Here is a 14475-nt window from a genome sequence, read left to right on the forward strand (position 1 = left end):
GGGGGGGGGGGGGGGGGGGGTTGAGATTATTTCATGGGATTTGATTCATTTGGAGATATTATTGGAATTATGAACCTAGATATAATAATATTGATACGTTCGGGATAAATCTTCACATTACTTTAAATAGTTAATATTAAATTTAAGGATAGTATTGAAGACTTTAATTTAAAAGTTGCTAGGAGGTTTCACTATTCATATCTCCACCACGGTAAATGGTGGCTTTCATTTGAGAAATGAAAACTCTCAAAATTGGCATACTAAAGTTTTGATTGAAATCTTGGCAAGAGGAAGATGCTCGACATCTCATAAATCGACACTTAGAATTGTGTTGGGCATCGGTCGGGTTGACCGAGTTCAACTCTACTCGATTCGAGACGTAGCGTTGTGGCTTACCAGTTACCATGAAGGGATATGCTTAAATAATTAATGTCCACCTACTTATCACCAATTGGTTTTAAGTAGGATATGACGACCATATAGCTAAGAAACTGTGTAGTTAAGCGTGCCGGGATAGGTGACTCCCTGGGAAGTAAGCATAGTGCAGTGCTGAGATGGGTATCTGAGCCGATGTCACGGGTTCGAATCTATGGCGAGACAAACACCGAGTCCAGCCACAAGTGGGGCGTGTTGCGCAACTGGGAGATCCAACAATTTGTATTTGAGTCAAGGTCACGGGTTCGAATCGATGGCGAACCGTCCACATACTTATCACAGGATATGACGACCAGATAGCCAAAAAACTAAGCATAATGCATCGCTGAAATACAACAAATTTTAATAAAGAATACAATTTTTGTGTAACACTTATCAACTCAATTGCCCCTAGACTCTTTTTGCACACTATTAATTGAAGTACTGATAGTTTACTATTTCTAAATCATCACATATATTTAAAGAAATGACAAAACTGTATTCTATTTATTTATTTTTTTAAATCTATGAACTCTCTATAACTCCACATATTATTTTTCTTAATTTTCATACAGATTTCACTTTTTTTCAAAGTTATATCCTTCGAGCCAACTACTAAAAACAAACTTGGATTTTATTGTTATTGTTGTTGTTGTTGTTGTTGCATTAGTATTGCATATGTAGAAGAGATAAAGCATAGGTAGTCATAACACAGAGCTTATGAAAAACGGCTAACGGCACGTTTGGAAGTGAGATATAGAGCATAATCTGAGAAAATGAGCCATGAGAAGGTGTAGTCCGCCTGAGTTGTGGGGGCGACATCTCGGATCTTGGCTCACTGCACGTGTGGTGAACCCCATAGGAGCCGAACAAACCAGACCAGACTATTAATGGCCAAATTGGCGGACCGCAAGTTCATGGCCATGGGGTCTTTCCGCTCTTCGTCGAAACCGCCTTGGCCGTTTATAGACAGCCAGAAAGCACGACGAATCATTCAAGTGACCGACGAATTGCTTGGTGTACGATGAGGTGGAAGGGTAGGGGTGCGGCGTGCGTGGTTTTCAAGCGATTAGCAAGGACTTCAAACGTCCTTTGTGACATGGCGCGCAAAGAAAGAGAAATTTTTTGTGGGAAAACACGATACCTTGTGGAGCATGCATGTGGTTGAATACGTAATTGTAATTTTACCGGTAACTTATTGATTACTAGTAATTAGTAAATACGAATTATTTGATTTATTTTGACAAGTTCAGATATTTAATTACACTTTTTAAAAGTTTAAGGTCTAATTATTCTTTCGTGCAAAATTTAAAGGTATATTTTACCGTTTTCTCTAAAAGAAATATAACTTCATCAATTGCAAAATACACTAACAAAACTATTACAAACGTCTCCATACAATTATTTCCATATTAAATATTCTGAAGCAATTCCAAAACTAATATTTACGGAGTATAAAACTTTGGTCCATTATAAAATGTGGCCCAAAAAATCTAAACTCAGTCAGAATTTGACAACCTCAAACTCATCATCAGAATGTGCTGTAACTGAACAGACGGTACCATGTCCACCGGCCTGTCCTTTCATCCTCATTTTACGCTATCGAAGCCTTCGAAAATGCAAAGTTTATCCACTTAAGGAACAGCCAGCCAACAACGTGCAGTGTTGGAGATATTTATCCATTACTCATCATATCATTTTTACTTACTCAGTTTAATATGATTAGGTACGAAGTAGGAATAATGTGTATGTGTTACTAAGGAAACTTAGCTCTGCTGTTTTCGATCCACGTTATATTATACTTACCTGCCCCACTCTGACTCTCTTAATTTTTTTTTCTTTCAAATTCTCTGCATCTTATACAGGAGATAAAACAGAATGGGTGTCATCATCTTCTTCCCATTTTCCCAAATGTAATATTTTAATGTAATTTTTTCGCAATACTAAAAGATACATTTATATGTTACATACATTTATTTACTAGAAACGAGATTCGTGTTATGCGAAAATAAGTACATACAGTACTTGTCTAAGACTAAAATGATAATAAAAGTAGAATAAATAACATAAGAAAATTGGATGTTACTGCCACATTAAAAATAATCCAGATCTAACAACAATCAGATCAGAAACACACAAATTCGGCATAAAGCTAATTATTCCGCTTGACCATAACGTTTTTAGTGTGGATTGCAATTGAAGAAAACATGGTATTCTAGCTGTGAATTAAGAATTTTTTTTCAAAAAAAAAAGTGAATTAACTCAATTTGTACGTATAAAAAGATCGAAATGCCATCGTATTTAACGTCATTTAAACATGTTTGTTGATGGATGATTAAAAATAATCATACCACAATAATACAATGATCAACATGGAATGTTTTGAATTAAAAATAACTAAAAATGAAATGACACGTATAAATCTAGATTTACAAATATAATTAACTTTTTTTTTTGTTATAATAATATACTTAGTTGATTGTGTTGATAGAAAATATTCTAGAAGTTCATAACACAATAGAAGACATTGAGACAAAGACAAATGCAAAGTCATATACAAGCCATTGAGATAGTGTATATAGCAATGGTATATTAGAAACTTAAAACAAGTATGAACAAACTAAGCCAGTCAATTAATTGTTAAGTAATTTAACTGTTATGTTTCAAGATCATACTGAACACAATAATTAATTTTTCATGCAAATTTATTATTGCCAAATACATTCATTATAGTTGTTTTTCTTACAAATTTGATTGATGGAAAAGCACTAATGCTATATTTGATAGAGCTTATAATTTATTTTAATCTATAAATAAACCATAAGCTCTATTTGATAGTAGCTACTAGCTTTTAAATTTCTAATTTTGCAGTTAACTTATAATGTACGACCCTATTTAAAGAAAATCTGCATTATTTTAGATGATGATATATAAAATCAAATGATGATATATACAATCACATTATTTTGGAAGGAAATATGCATATATTAGTTTTCACATACATTGTTTTAACTTAAAAACTACCATCCAAATACATGTTTCAATTTAAACTATATAGCATGATTTTGAATATATATAACTAATATAAACATAGTTTTCCAGTTGAGAATAAAGGAGTTACCCAAAGACACACGCTCAACTTTAACCACTTGTTAGTCCACTTGATCCACACTATCCCCAAATGATACTAGCCAACGACATTGGTACAGTCACGTAATTTCTTTGTCCTCAATCATAAAGCTCAACAAGCTTTATAAGTCAATCAACAGCCTTGTTTTGCTCTTACAAAACATGCTTCACTTCAACGTTTCAGTATGTTTTTAACCGCTCCCCGTAAGCCCAAGCAAGACCCATAAGTAGGGCAAATAGATCACAACAATGTGGTGAAAATATATATATATATTTTGAAAATAAACAAGGACAATACTTCATTGATGAATTAACAACTCAGAAATATAATCAGGAGGGATAGAAATCCACAAACCCAGGTGAAAGTACTAGTTATTTATAAAAATATCTCAATTTCCTTTTTCCCACGTCATTTGTTAAACAAACGAGAGCGATTAACGAACGGTATAGTATGGTCCCCTGGTGCTGGCGTGGCGAAAACTTATCCATAATTATTATCACACCAAAATTAAGTATAAATGGGCAGACAGAGACTCAAAGTCCACACAACTTAGGACCACAGCAAAACTTTGATGCGCGTTACTACACACAACCATGGCGACTCTGCTCCGAAAAGTCTGGGAATCGGTCTCCGCTCGTTCGGCTTCGGCTTCGGCTCCGGGATCAAGTCCATACTCCAGCTGGAGCTCCAGCGACGGCTTCCACCAGCTCGCCTGTATCAGGGCGTCTTCCATGGGGGATTTTGATCGGATTCCGATCGATATATTCATCGTTATCGTCAAGCTCCTTGGCCCCAAGGAGGCAGCCAAGCTCACCGCCGTTTGTAAGTCCTGGAAATTCATCGTCTCCGATAATCGCTTGTGGATTTACTTCCTTCAGAATCAGCAAGATCCTTGGGATTCTATCTTCTTCGCCGAAACTCATTTGCGATCAGGGTTTTCTCTTTGGTACTGTGCTATTTTCTCCTATTCCAATTCTCTTATTCGTACTGAATTTTACCTCAAATTCATAGGTAACGATTATTGTTTCTATCAGGAATTTTTGACACATTTCTCTTCAATTTTGTTTTCTTTTCATTTAAATGACGCAGCAGAGTTTTCTAATTAAAAAAAGTTTAATTCAATTTGGTGCACCTACTATCTGACCTTTCTGTTTCTCTCTTAAATTCGAGCTTGTCAAGGTTTTTGATGAATTGACTGTTTCTTTAGCTGAATTATATTATTTATATATCCTCTTCATACATACATTTCATTTTCAATCAAACTGCATATGTTACCCTCTAGGACTATGATTTTAATTTGTTCCGAATGAACAATTGATGATTGGTTCTTTAACATTAGAAGCAAAGAATAAGTGGCAGGCACGAGTCTCGGAACTTATCGTGGGTTTACCGTATGCAGGACATTTGCTAATCCAATGGCTGACCTTTCATTCATGCATATTTATGGTCAACGTGCCATGGTTCCTGGAACTATGATTGTAGATGGTGCGTACTAGAACACTGGCTATACTTTTTTTTTTTTTTTTAAATATGTAGGGTGGTCCCTAGAACTGTAGTTATTGATTTTATTAGTGTAGTTAAAACCACATTAAAAGTGGAATGCAGTGGCAAATACCCTTGCTTTTGAGATTTTATTAATTCATTCTTATGCTTATGTAAAGGTGGTTCTGGATATTGCAAATATGGCTGGAGTAAGTATAATCGTCCATCTGGGAGATCAGCAACTTTTTTGGTAAGATTTCTTATAAGACAAAAATATAACTGTGCTCTCAAGTTTTCAATTTTGAAATTGAGATGTTTTCTCTTTTTACCTTGTGCTCTAAAAGTTACGTTTTTGTCTTTGTTCTGGACTTTTGCTCCTGTCCAGGAATTTGGTAACATTGAATCTCCAATGTATTCTAGGCTGAGGCATTTCTTCTCAACAATATATAGCAGGTTTGTCTTTCTTAATAAATTATATGATAGATATTTAACAATCCATTTGGATTTTGGAGAAGTATCTGGCTTTAGAATTGAGCTTTGGTATTTGAGAGGAGTACTGCACAGATGTCTAAGGCTTTTGCTTTTTTAACTGTGATTGGAAAATTTTGAGAGAAGCTTAATGTTACCAAGTTCCATCTAAGAACTTTTTGTTTTTCGTTTTTGCACTTTATAAGTTTTTGGTCACTCTTGACCCCCTCTTGTTACTTGGATTGTTTGCAGGATGCAGGTGAAAACATCAACACAGCCAATTATTGTGTCCATTCCTATTTGCCATTATGATGGTGAGCTTCCACTCAGTCTATTTTAAAATATTCCATTTGGTACCAAATCTCAGTACTTGTAGCTGTTTTCTTTATGTGGGTAGATGGCATTATGGCAAGATGCCACTTCATTTTTATATTGCAAAAATCTCCTATTCTTTGCACATCTTGAGAACACATCACTTTGAATTATTTAGGTGAAGGGAAGTCTTCGATTTAGTCGTTTAAGATTGATCCTTGAAATGTTGTCCATAGATGAGTAAATAAAATTCATGAGTTCCTTGTCAGCCTTCTTCTTTTGTTGATTTTTATCAACTTTTATATCATTGATATGCATAGTTTCATGTTTTTGCTCTATCGTTTTCAATTGTAGATGCTGAATCTGACAAATCAGCTCGGAAGCAGCTAGAAGAAGCCATCCTCTCAGCATTATTTGACATGAATGTTCCTGCTGTTTGTGCCATGAACCAGGTATTTTTGGTGTAGTGTTTGGCTACATTTTTTGTTGTTTTATCTTTTAAAGGTGTTTGCACATGTCCTTTGTAAAGTGGGGACTAATGATTGCAAATTGTGTTATTAATATTTGTCCAGTGCATCATTTTTTGCCTGCTATTTTTGAAGCAGGGAGGGCTGGACTAAACAGTTATGATTGTAAGAAAGATGCACACAATTTTAAAGGCTGTCTTAATATTGTAACCGAATGAATGCATTATTCTCAGTATAGCAGTTAAAATGTATTAGCCAAATGTGACATATCTTTGAAAACTCGCTATAGCAGATTAGCAGTTAAAATGTATTAACCAAATTCGACATATCTTGGAAAACAAGGTGTTCATCCCTGCTAAGAAACATATCTAAGTATTTTGTCATACAGAACAATGGGGGGAACCAAAATCTAAAGTGCCTAATATAGAGTATGTACTTGGTTACTTACACTATTTAATACGGAGTACCTTTTCTTTTACAATAATCATTGTGACTTGATCTTTTTACAAAGTGTAGGCAGTTTTGGCTTTGTTTGCGGCAAGGCGGACATCAGGAATAGTTGTCAATGTTGGGTTTCACCAAACATCTGTTGTTCCTAGTAAGATATTTCTTCTTAAGACTGAAATTTGCGGTGCAATATGCTGTTGTTAAACCTTTGGCATTTCTTACTGAAACAGTTCTACATGGCAAAGTTATGCACAATGTGGGTGTGGAAACAATAGGAGTTGGAGCACTAAAACTTACAAGTTTCCTCAAAGAGCAGATGCAACAGAAGAACATATATTTTGGCTCACTTTACACCGTGCGCACACTGAAGGAGGTAATCCATTATGTCTTCTCACTGGGCCTTCAATCAGTTTCATATGTTGGATTTTTGTACCCTCCAAGATATTCCAAATCCAGTTACCAATGCCCATGCCCTTTTTTTTTTTTTTACTTAAAGATGGTTCAGGGAGGATTCCACTACTAAAAATGACATATTGTTATCTCCAGTTGTGATGTTACTTAACTTTGTATGCCTCATTATTGTTTATTTTCCTAATAAACCAGAAAATTTTGACTGAAGCTGTTGCATGTTTTTGATTTGTTTCTTTCTTTGGACTCACAGAACCTCTGCTATGTTGCTCCTGATTATGAAGCTGAGCTATCCAAAGACACAAAAGCCTCATTCCAAGTTCCATCAGAAGGTTTCTTTACACTTGATAAAGAACGATTTCAAACAGGAGAGATTTTGTTCCAGCCTCGTATTGCAGGAATGTATGTCTATACCATTTTGGTCTACAAATTGGGAACTATTGTCCCATTCTTATTTGTTCTTAATGTTCTATGATAGCTGTGCTATTCTTTTAATTAGTGCATTTTCAAACACAATTACATATGTGTGGGTGCCTTTCCTTTTCTGCAGGCGTGCCATGGGTTTACATAATGCTGTTGCACTTTGCATGGAGCACTGTCAAGAAGCAGAACTAAATACAGATGATTCTTGGTATAAAACTATAGTCTTGGCAGGGGGCAGTGCCTGTTTGCCGGGGCTAGCAGGTAAATAGCAGTTTCGTTCACTATCTGTTTTTCATACACCTTGACATTTCATCATCATTAATTCATTATATATATATACACTTATAAAACTGTGGTATAGAAAAAAATATTAAAATAAAATAAAAAAGAAAAAATAAATAAAAAAGAAACTAAAGAATGTTATGAGGAAATAATGTTAAACTATTTCTTTGCGCTGTCTCCCCAGAAAGACTAGAGAAGGAAGTACGTGCCCTTCTTCCCCCATCCATGTCTTTTGGTGTCAGAGTACTTCCTCCCCCTTGTGGTGTCGATTCTGCATGGCATGGGGCAAAACTCATCAGCAATGTAAGCTACTGCAAAATGTCTCTAATCTTCCTTTATGCTGAAAAAATTGTTTCTAAATTCTAATATTAGATAGAAATCAGTTTTGTTCAAAGTATAAGACGAGAGGACTAGAATTGCTCCCTCTGATTTTAAAAATTAAAAAAAGGAACTAGAAAGAGATTGCAGTATAATCTAAACATTAAGTTGACTTTTCAATCAGAGATATTCTTCTCCTTCAAAGTATAAGTTGACTTTTCAATCAGAGATAGAAATAAGTTTTGTTCAAAGTATAAGATGAGAGGACTAGAATAATTGCTCCCTGTGATTTTAAAAATTTAAAAAATGAACTAGAAAGAGATTGCAGTATAATCTAAACATTAAGTTGACTTTTCAATCAGAGATATTCTTCTCCTTCAAACCATTGACAAACCTTAAATGAGAACATTAGATTTATGTGCCAATACAAGTTACATAGTGTTTTTGCTTGTTATTGTACAGTTGAGTACCTTTCCCACTTCCTGGTGTGTGACAAGGAAGCAGTTTCGACAGAGGTCCAGAAGCAAGCTTATATGGTGACAACTGGAGTCTATAATCAAACGACCATCTTTTAGTTTGGGAGGATGTATCATACACAAAGCTTCTTAAGCATAAATTATTTCTTTTGTTTCATAGTTTTATGTACAAGTTGCCAACAAAGCAAAAGCCGGGCTTGTAATGCTAATATAGAATTATAGTATATGAGAAGTCTTGTACAATACCATTTCGTTCCCCAATCAAATTTTTGTTACTGTGTAAAAAGTGATGGAGTCTGATAAGGAATTATATATATGAAAGCCGGTTATTTTACTTTTTTTACCCAAACATTTTTTAACTATTTTTTTTTTTTTTTGAGAACAACATTTTTTAACTATAGTACAGTTCTGCAGAATTTGTGCTTCTTGTTAATCCCTTGATCCTTCCATCATCTGATATATGTCTTGAGAGTGTTTATGACTGATGTCCCTTACCATGAACTCATGAGTTACACCACTGACCTCAATGACACTTAAACCAGGTTTATTATCCTTTCCATTCCATATATTGTGTTCATCTAGCTCTCTGTTGTTATGCCACAGGTAAGCTGCTAGTTTATACCTATCCCCAGATGGATCTAATCTGATTAGCTCCCGGAATGCCCGTTCTCCCCTTTGTTGGTCTTTGTGAATTCTGCAGGCGTTGAGAAGTGATCCCCATATGACAGAGTTGGGTTCCATTGGCATAGCTGAAATCAGCTCTTCTGCTTCTGCAAGCCTCCCAGCACGGCCCAGGAGGTCTACCAGGCACCCATAATGCTCGATGCTTGGTGTGATCTTGTATTGGTTCACCATCAGGTGGAAATAACTGAAGCCATGTTCAACCAGTCCCGCGTATGAACAGGCAGAGAGCAGGGATGCGAAAATGATGCTGTTTGGGTTAATTCCTGCACAGATCATCTCATCAAGAAGCTCGAAGCATCTGTTAGCGTGGCCATGGATTGCGAAGCCTGCAATAATGACTCCCCAGGTAACAACATCTTTTCTTGGCATATTCTCAAAGACTTCATAGCTAAACTCTATGCTGCCACACCTTGCATACATGTCAACCAGAGCGGTTCCCAGGTTAAGACTGACCGGAATTCGCATTTTCAGGATGTATCTGTGTATCCACCTTCCTTGATCCAATGCTCCCAAACTGCCACAAGCTGATAGACCACTCACAATTGCAGATTCAGTCACTGGTGAGACCCCTGAAGCCACCATTTCTTGAAATGTCCTTACGCCTTCTTCGTGCATACTGTTCTTAGTGTAGCCTGCTATCATCGTGCTCCATGTCGCCTCGTCTTTCATTTTCATCATACAGAACATTTCTCTAGCAGCTTCAACATGACCCTGATTCATATAACCTGTAACCATAGAGTTCATCACAAGCACTCTATCTTCTTCACAGAATTCATCAAACACTTGTTCTGCAGAATCCAGGCAGCCAGCATTGGAGTACATATGAATCAACGAGCTAGAAACGTGAGTATTCGGCTTCACCCCCGCCTTGATTATCCGGGCATGCACTTGTTTACCTTCACAAATCGCATTCACACGAGAACATGCTTTGAGCACAAAAGTGTAAGTGTGGTTATCCTGTCTGATGCCTTCTCCACACATTCTAGCATACATCACCAGCGACTCATTCGCCCGCTTGCCCAGAATCAGGCCTCTGATCATGACATTATACGCGAATGCATCGGGTGACTGAATCGATTCAAAGACAGATGAAGCATGATCAAGTTCAAATGACCCAACGTAGGATTGTAGCAGCTTTGCTTGGTTCTGTCTGCGTTGAATTGATCCTGAGACGACTAACTGTGCGTGTATTTGTTTGATTTCTGCAGAGTAACGGCACATCTGAAGCAGCAACAGATTGGTGGAAGGGATTCTATTTACGCCAAAGGTTTGAGATTCTGCAATATTATTATTATTGTGGTTTATTAGGAGAGAAGAATTGGAAGCAAGAGCCATGTACATGGTCCTTGAGCTTTCACTCAAGGCAGGCTTGTTAAGCATTATTATAGGATAGGTTTAGGTTTGTCTTTTACATCCTCAGACGTCAGCCATAGAAACCTTATCCCAACAGAACAGAAGTTCATACATGTGTTACTTTCAAAGCCTTTTCAATTGCTTATTGTGACAAAATAAACATTTTTTACCAATCATGAGACAAGAAGTTCCTCAGATCCATGAGTTCCTTCTCAAGATTTTGAAGATACTCAGATGGGCTCTTGTCAAGACTTCTCTCAGTTAGTTTTTGGATCCCCTCAAGCGGCAAATTATTGTGTGGACCATGGCTTATACAGTGTCGTGTGAAATAAAATAAAAAGTGCATTTTTAATATATTAAAAGTACATTATTCGTGTATTGGATGTAAAATAATGTACTTTCAGTACTCAAATAACATACTTTTCCATGGTCCATACAATGTTGAGTAGGCCACAACAAAAAGTACATTATTCATGTACTGAATGTACATTATACAAAATAATGTACTTTTAGTATTCAAATAATGTAGTTTCTCTTAATACAATACACATTTTTAATATACTAAAGTATATTATTTGTGAACTGAATGCATATTATTATGTTATAGTATGATATGGATCATAATGATTGCCCTCAAGCTCTTTTTTGTTTTAAAGATATTTTCAAAGGATGGAAAGCTCCAAGAGTCGAAGATTTAATTTAAGTCCCATCGCGGGGTTACGTTAGGTCGGCAATAAATCAATACAACCATGTGACCATGCCTTCATTCCACAGGCAGAAAGCTACCACTAATGGGCCGGTGTTTAATTCCTACTATTAAATTAATATCAGTTATTTATTCATTTATTTTTGTTACTTTATCATATTAAAGATTCACAAAAATCATTACAATTTATTGAAACTCTGATTTTAAATTAAGTGCACCAATAAAACTACAACAATCAAGAAAATTTGTAACAAATAATAACAATTGCGTATACAAAAACTTAAGCTATAGTGTTTATATGTTTATTACTTGATAAATGATAAATCAAACAAAAAGCTTATTCAATCTTACATCAAATCTTAATTCATACATACATTTATGATAATTTAATTAGAGTTGTGAATATCATCCTGAATTACACATAATAATGATTTAAGAGATTAAAAACAAAAAAGTTACAACAGCGAGGGTTGTTGTGGTATAAAACAGGAATTGAATGGGTGGGGGTGCCCCCAGTCCCACTGTGACTCCGGCAGTTAAATCAGGTGGTGGTGCAGCGCAAATTAGGCCATCTTGATCTCCTTTGCAATTGGAGAAAAGACCTTTTGGAAAACCGCCTTTTTGGTCGATGTAGTTGAACATGAGATCGGAACAGTCTGTAGATTGATTATTCAAAAATTGGGTAAAAGGGCATGCGAACTGTGTAAAGGCGTCGCAACATGGCTGTAATGGTTCGTATGGAGCTTTGCATTGGCTGGTGAGAATGGTATAGTTCTCAAACTCAAAGTTCTTGCTACAAGCTGCATTATTATTGCATATATATATATATATACACCCAACAATTAAAACACCATAACTAACTAAAAGCATATATATAATTATTTTAGCACAGCAACTTTTTCTAACTCAAATTAAACATACATTCTAAGATTAATTAGTGTTTCAATTGCCTCTACAGACATTGCAATATTATTTATATACGAAAATGGTCTTTAGTCCAACCATTGACCTGCTATATATAGATCATATAAAACCAAGGCCTATATATATATCCTAGCACTTGGAGTTTCAGAAGTGACTTATAGATCATGAAACCATACTTAAAAATTTATTATTTCCATTTTATATCATTAATTATCCCCTATCCTAGCTAGCTTTTACTGCATGGAGAGAATTGAAGGGATTGAATAGTGATTTATATGGATCGGAAGAAATTAAATTATGAAAATATATATTACTCCGTATATTGTTAGTGCCATTGCAGCCAAATTAGATGAAACAATGACCCTCTTTGGTAAACAGATGTCAACTAATTGGGTTAAAAGGTATGAGTAGTTGATAACATTAGCTGATTGTAAAGAAGTGATTAGTAAATTAGTTATTAGCTAGCTGATAGCTGTTTGGTATAATTAGGTTGCTTTGAGTAACATTTTGAATTTTAGTATTTTAGAGTTACAAAAACTTATTAACCAAATATTTATATTATTTTTTTTAATCAATTCAAATAACTAATAGTAATCAAAAAAGTCAAAATTGGGCCAGAGGATGAAGAAATTAAGAATGAATTGAAGGAAACATACGTATCTTGGCCTGAAGGAGGTTCCTCCAAATCCCAGTAGTCTCAGTGGAATACTGAGAAACAAGCACACCCTCATCTGCACAAATATAATTAACCATATATACAATTATTAATTACCAAAATATCTAACAGTGAGTGAAGATCATATCATATCAATGGAAAGAAAGAAATCTTAATTAGTTTTTGTGAAACTAACAGATACTATACATACATACCTGATGAGGAGGAGGAAGAGGAAGTAGTAAGAAAATGGAGAGACAACACAAGTATGGAGTAGGTGGTAACAACACAAGCTGATGATGAATATTTAATCCAAACCATTGTTGTTTTAGGGAGACCTCTCTAATAATTTCTCCAGAACAGATCTGATCAATATAATATAATAGTGAGTGGACACAGACTGACTTTCCTAGTAGACTCGCCAATAGGATTGACCATTTGAATTCTATTTGGTTGGGTATCCACTTGCTTTTGTTTTGGACGTCCTTATCAGGTAGCTAGCTTAGCCACACAATCATTAATGTTTCCCTAGCTGCAATCTCCTCATCAATTTTTATAGGTTCCGGTAATACAGCATCCTTATCAATGGTGTTATTTCGTAGTTTTTGAGAAATTTTTTTAAGTGTGATTAGGAAAGAGAAAATAGGATGAGATAAAAAAAAAATCTGATATTAAAAAAAATTTGTCAGACGCACCTCAGCGTGCACTGCACGTGCCCGCAATGCTTCATTTCCCTTCTCTCTCTTCTCTTCTCGCCAAGTTGGTTGTTCATCTGACAAAAACTCAATATAAACTCTGGTAGGGGTGCTCTAAATTAGGGATTAAAAATGATTATATATATATAATTCAATGACTTAGTTTGTATCACATGTGCATGTATAGTAATTGAAGGATAAATATTTTAATATTATTTTTATACTTAAAAGTATCTTATTATTTACTTTGCATGTGATATTAAAAACACGGAGTATTTGGTTAACACTTTAATTTTAGTACTTTTGGTTCGTGCAAGTGTACGTTGAAGCATTTGCAAACACATGATTAAGCAACAAACTTTTCTAGGAAAGATTTAGATAGATGGGTAGGAATAACAAATTATAGGCAAAAATGTGTGTAGACACCGTCTCACATATCTTTGCTCGTGTGACGTGTTGGTCAGCAACAAATATAATACTTATATTGAAAAATGTAATATCAATAAAGAATAAAATATTTATACTTATATGGAGAAATGTAATACTTTTATATTTTGATTTAAAAGTATCACATTTTTCTATAAAACTAACAAACATTTTATTTGTTTTCAAAAAAAAAAACATTTTATTTCTAATTAGTATTATATTGGATTAAATTTTCATATACATTCAACCTGTTTCACAAATAAAGATCTTTAAGACGGTCTCATACAAGTGTGATCTTAAATTATATACTAGATACTATAGGATGACTATTATCATTGAATATGCTGGAGCATCCAATTCCCCACTCGGATTCTGATCGCGAAGAGACCAAGATGACGTGGGGAT

General features: G+C 35.1%; 3 protein-coding genes across 3 annotated transcripts; 1 reads left to right on the forward strand and 2 right to left on the reverse strand.

Moving 5' to 3' along the window:
* The first annotated feature begins 4095 nt into the window (after positions 1-4095).
* LOC116022281 (actin-related protein 8) lies at positions 4096-8961 on the forward strand. The gene is made up of 12 exons (XM_031262916.1): positions 4096-4490; positions 4944-5029; positions 5206-5276; positions 5412-5479; positions 5747-5808; positions 6161-6258; positions 6790-6871; positions 6951-7093; positions 7382-7530; positions 7679-7812; positions 8018-8136; positions 8614-8961. Exons 1-12 carry the CDS (start codon positions 4138-4140, stop codon positions 8689-8691), a joined length of 1443 nt encoding a protein of 480 aa, XP_031118776.1. The 5' UTR covers positions 4096-4137; the 3' UTR covers positions 8692-8961.
* Positions 8962-9056: 95 nt separating this feature from the next.
* LOC116023597 (pentatricopeptide repeat-containing protein At5g66520-like) lies at positions 9057-10691 on the reverse strand. The gene has a single exon (XM_031264600.1). It carries the CDS (start codon positions 10689-10691, stop codon positions 9057-9059), a length of 1635 nt encoding a protein of 544 aa, XP_031120460.1.
* Positions 10692-11641: 950 nt separating this feature from the next.
* Positions 11642-13383, reverse strand: LOC116022831 (GPI-anchored protein LLG1-like). The gene is made up of 3 exons (XM_031263716.1): positions 13165-13383; positions 12951-13025; positions 11642-12170 (listed from the first exon to the last, which is right to left on the reverse strand). Exons 1-3 carry the CDS (start codon positions 13268-13270, stop codon positions 11803-11805), a joined length of 549 nt encoding a protein of 182 aa, XP_031119576.1. The 5' UTR covers positions 13271-13383; the 3' UTR covers positions 11642-11802.
* Positions 13384-14475: the final 1092 nt, after the last annotated feature.

Source organism: Ipomoea triloba, chromosome 6 (genome assembly GCF_003576645.1).
Source record: "Ipomoea triloba cultivar NCNSP0323 chromosome 6, ASM357664v1".
In the NCBI taxonomy this organism is placed as follows: domain Eukaryota; kingdom Viridiplantae; phylum Streptophyta; class Magnoliopsida; order Solanales; family Convolvulaceae; genus Ipomoea; species Ipomoea triloba.

Coding starts and splice junctions, on each gene's coding strand:
- LOC116023597 (XM_031264600.1), bottom strand. CDS start 10,691: ATGCTTAACAAGCCTGCCTTGAGTGAAAGCTCAAGGACCATGTACATG.
- LOC116022831 (XM_031263716.1), bottom strand. CDS start 13,270: ATGGTTTGGATTAAATATTCATCATCAGCTTGTGTTGTTACCACCTAC. Junction 13,026..13,164: donor CTCTTCCTCCTCCTCATCAG/GTATGTATGTAT, acceptor ATATTTGTGCAG/ATGAGGGTGTGCTTGTTTCT. Junction 12,171..12,950: donor CCTCCTTCAGGCCAAGATAC/GTATGTTTCCTT, acceptor ATAATAATGCAG/CTTGTAGCAAGAACTTTGAG.
- LOC116022281 (XM_031262916.1), top strand. CDS start 4,138: ATGGCGACTCTGCTCCGAAAAGTCTGGGAATCGGTCTCCGCTCGTTCG. Junction 7,813..8,017: donor CTGTTTGCCGGGGCTAGCAG/GTAAATAGCAGT, acceptor CTGTCTCCCCAG/AAAGACTAGAGAAGGAAGTA. Junction 8,137..8,613: donor GGGCAAAACTCATCAGCAAT/GTAAGCTACTGC, acceptor GTTATTGTACAG/TTGAGTACCTTTCCCACTTC.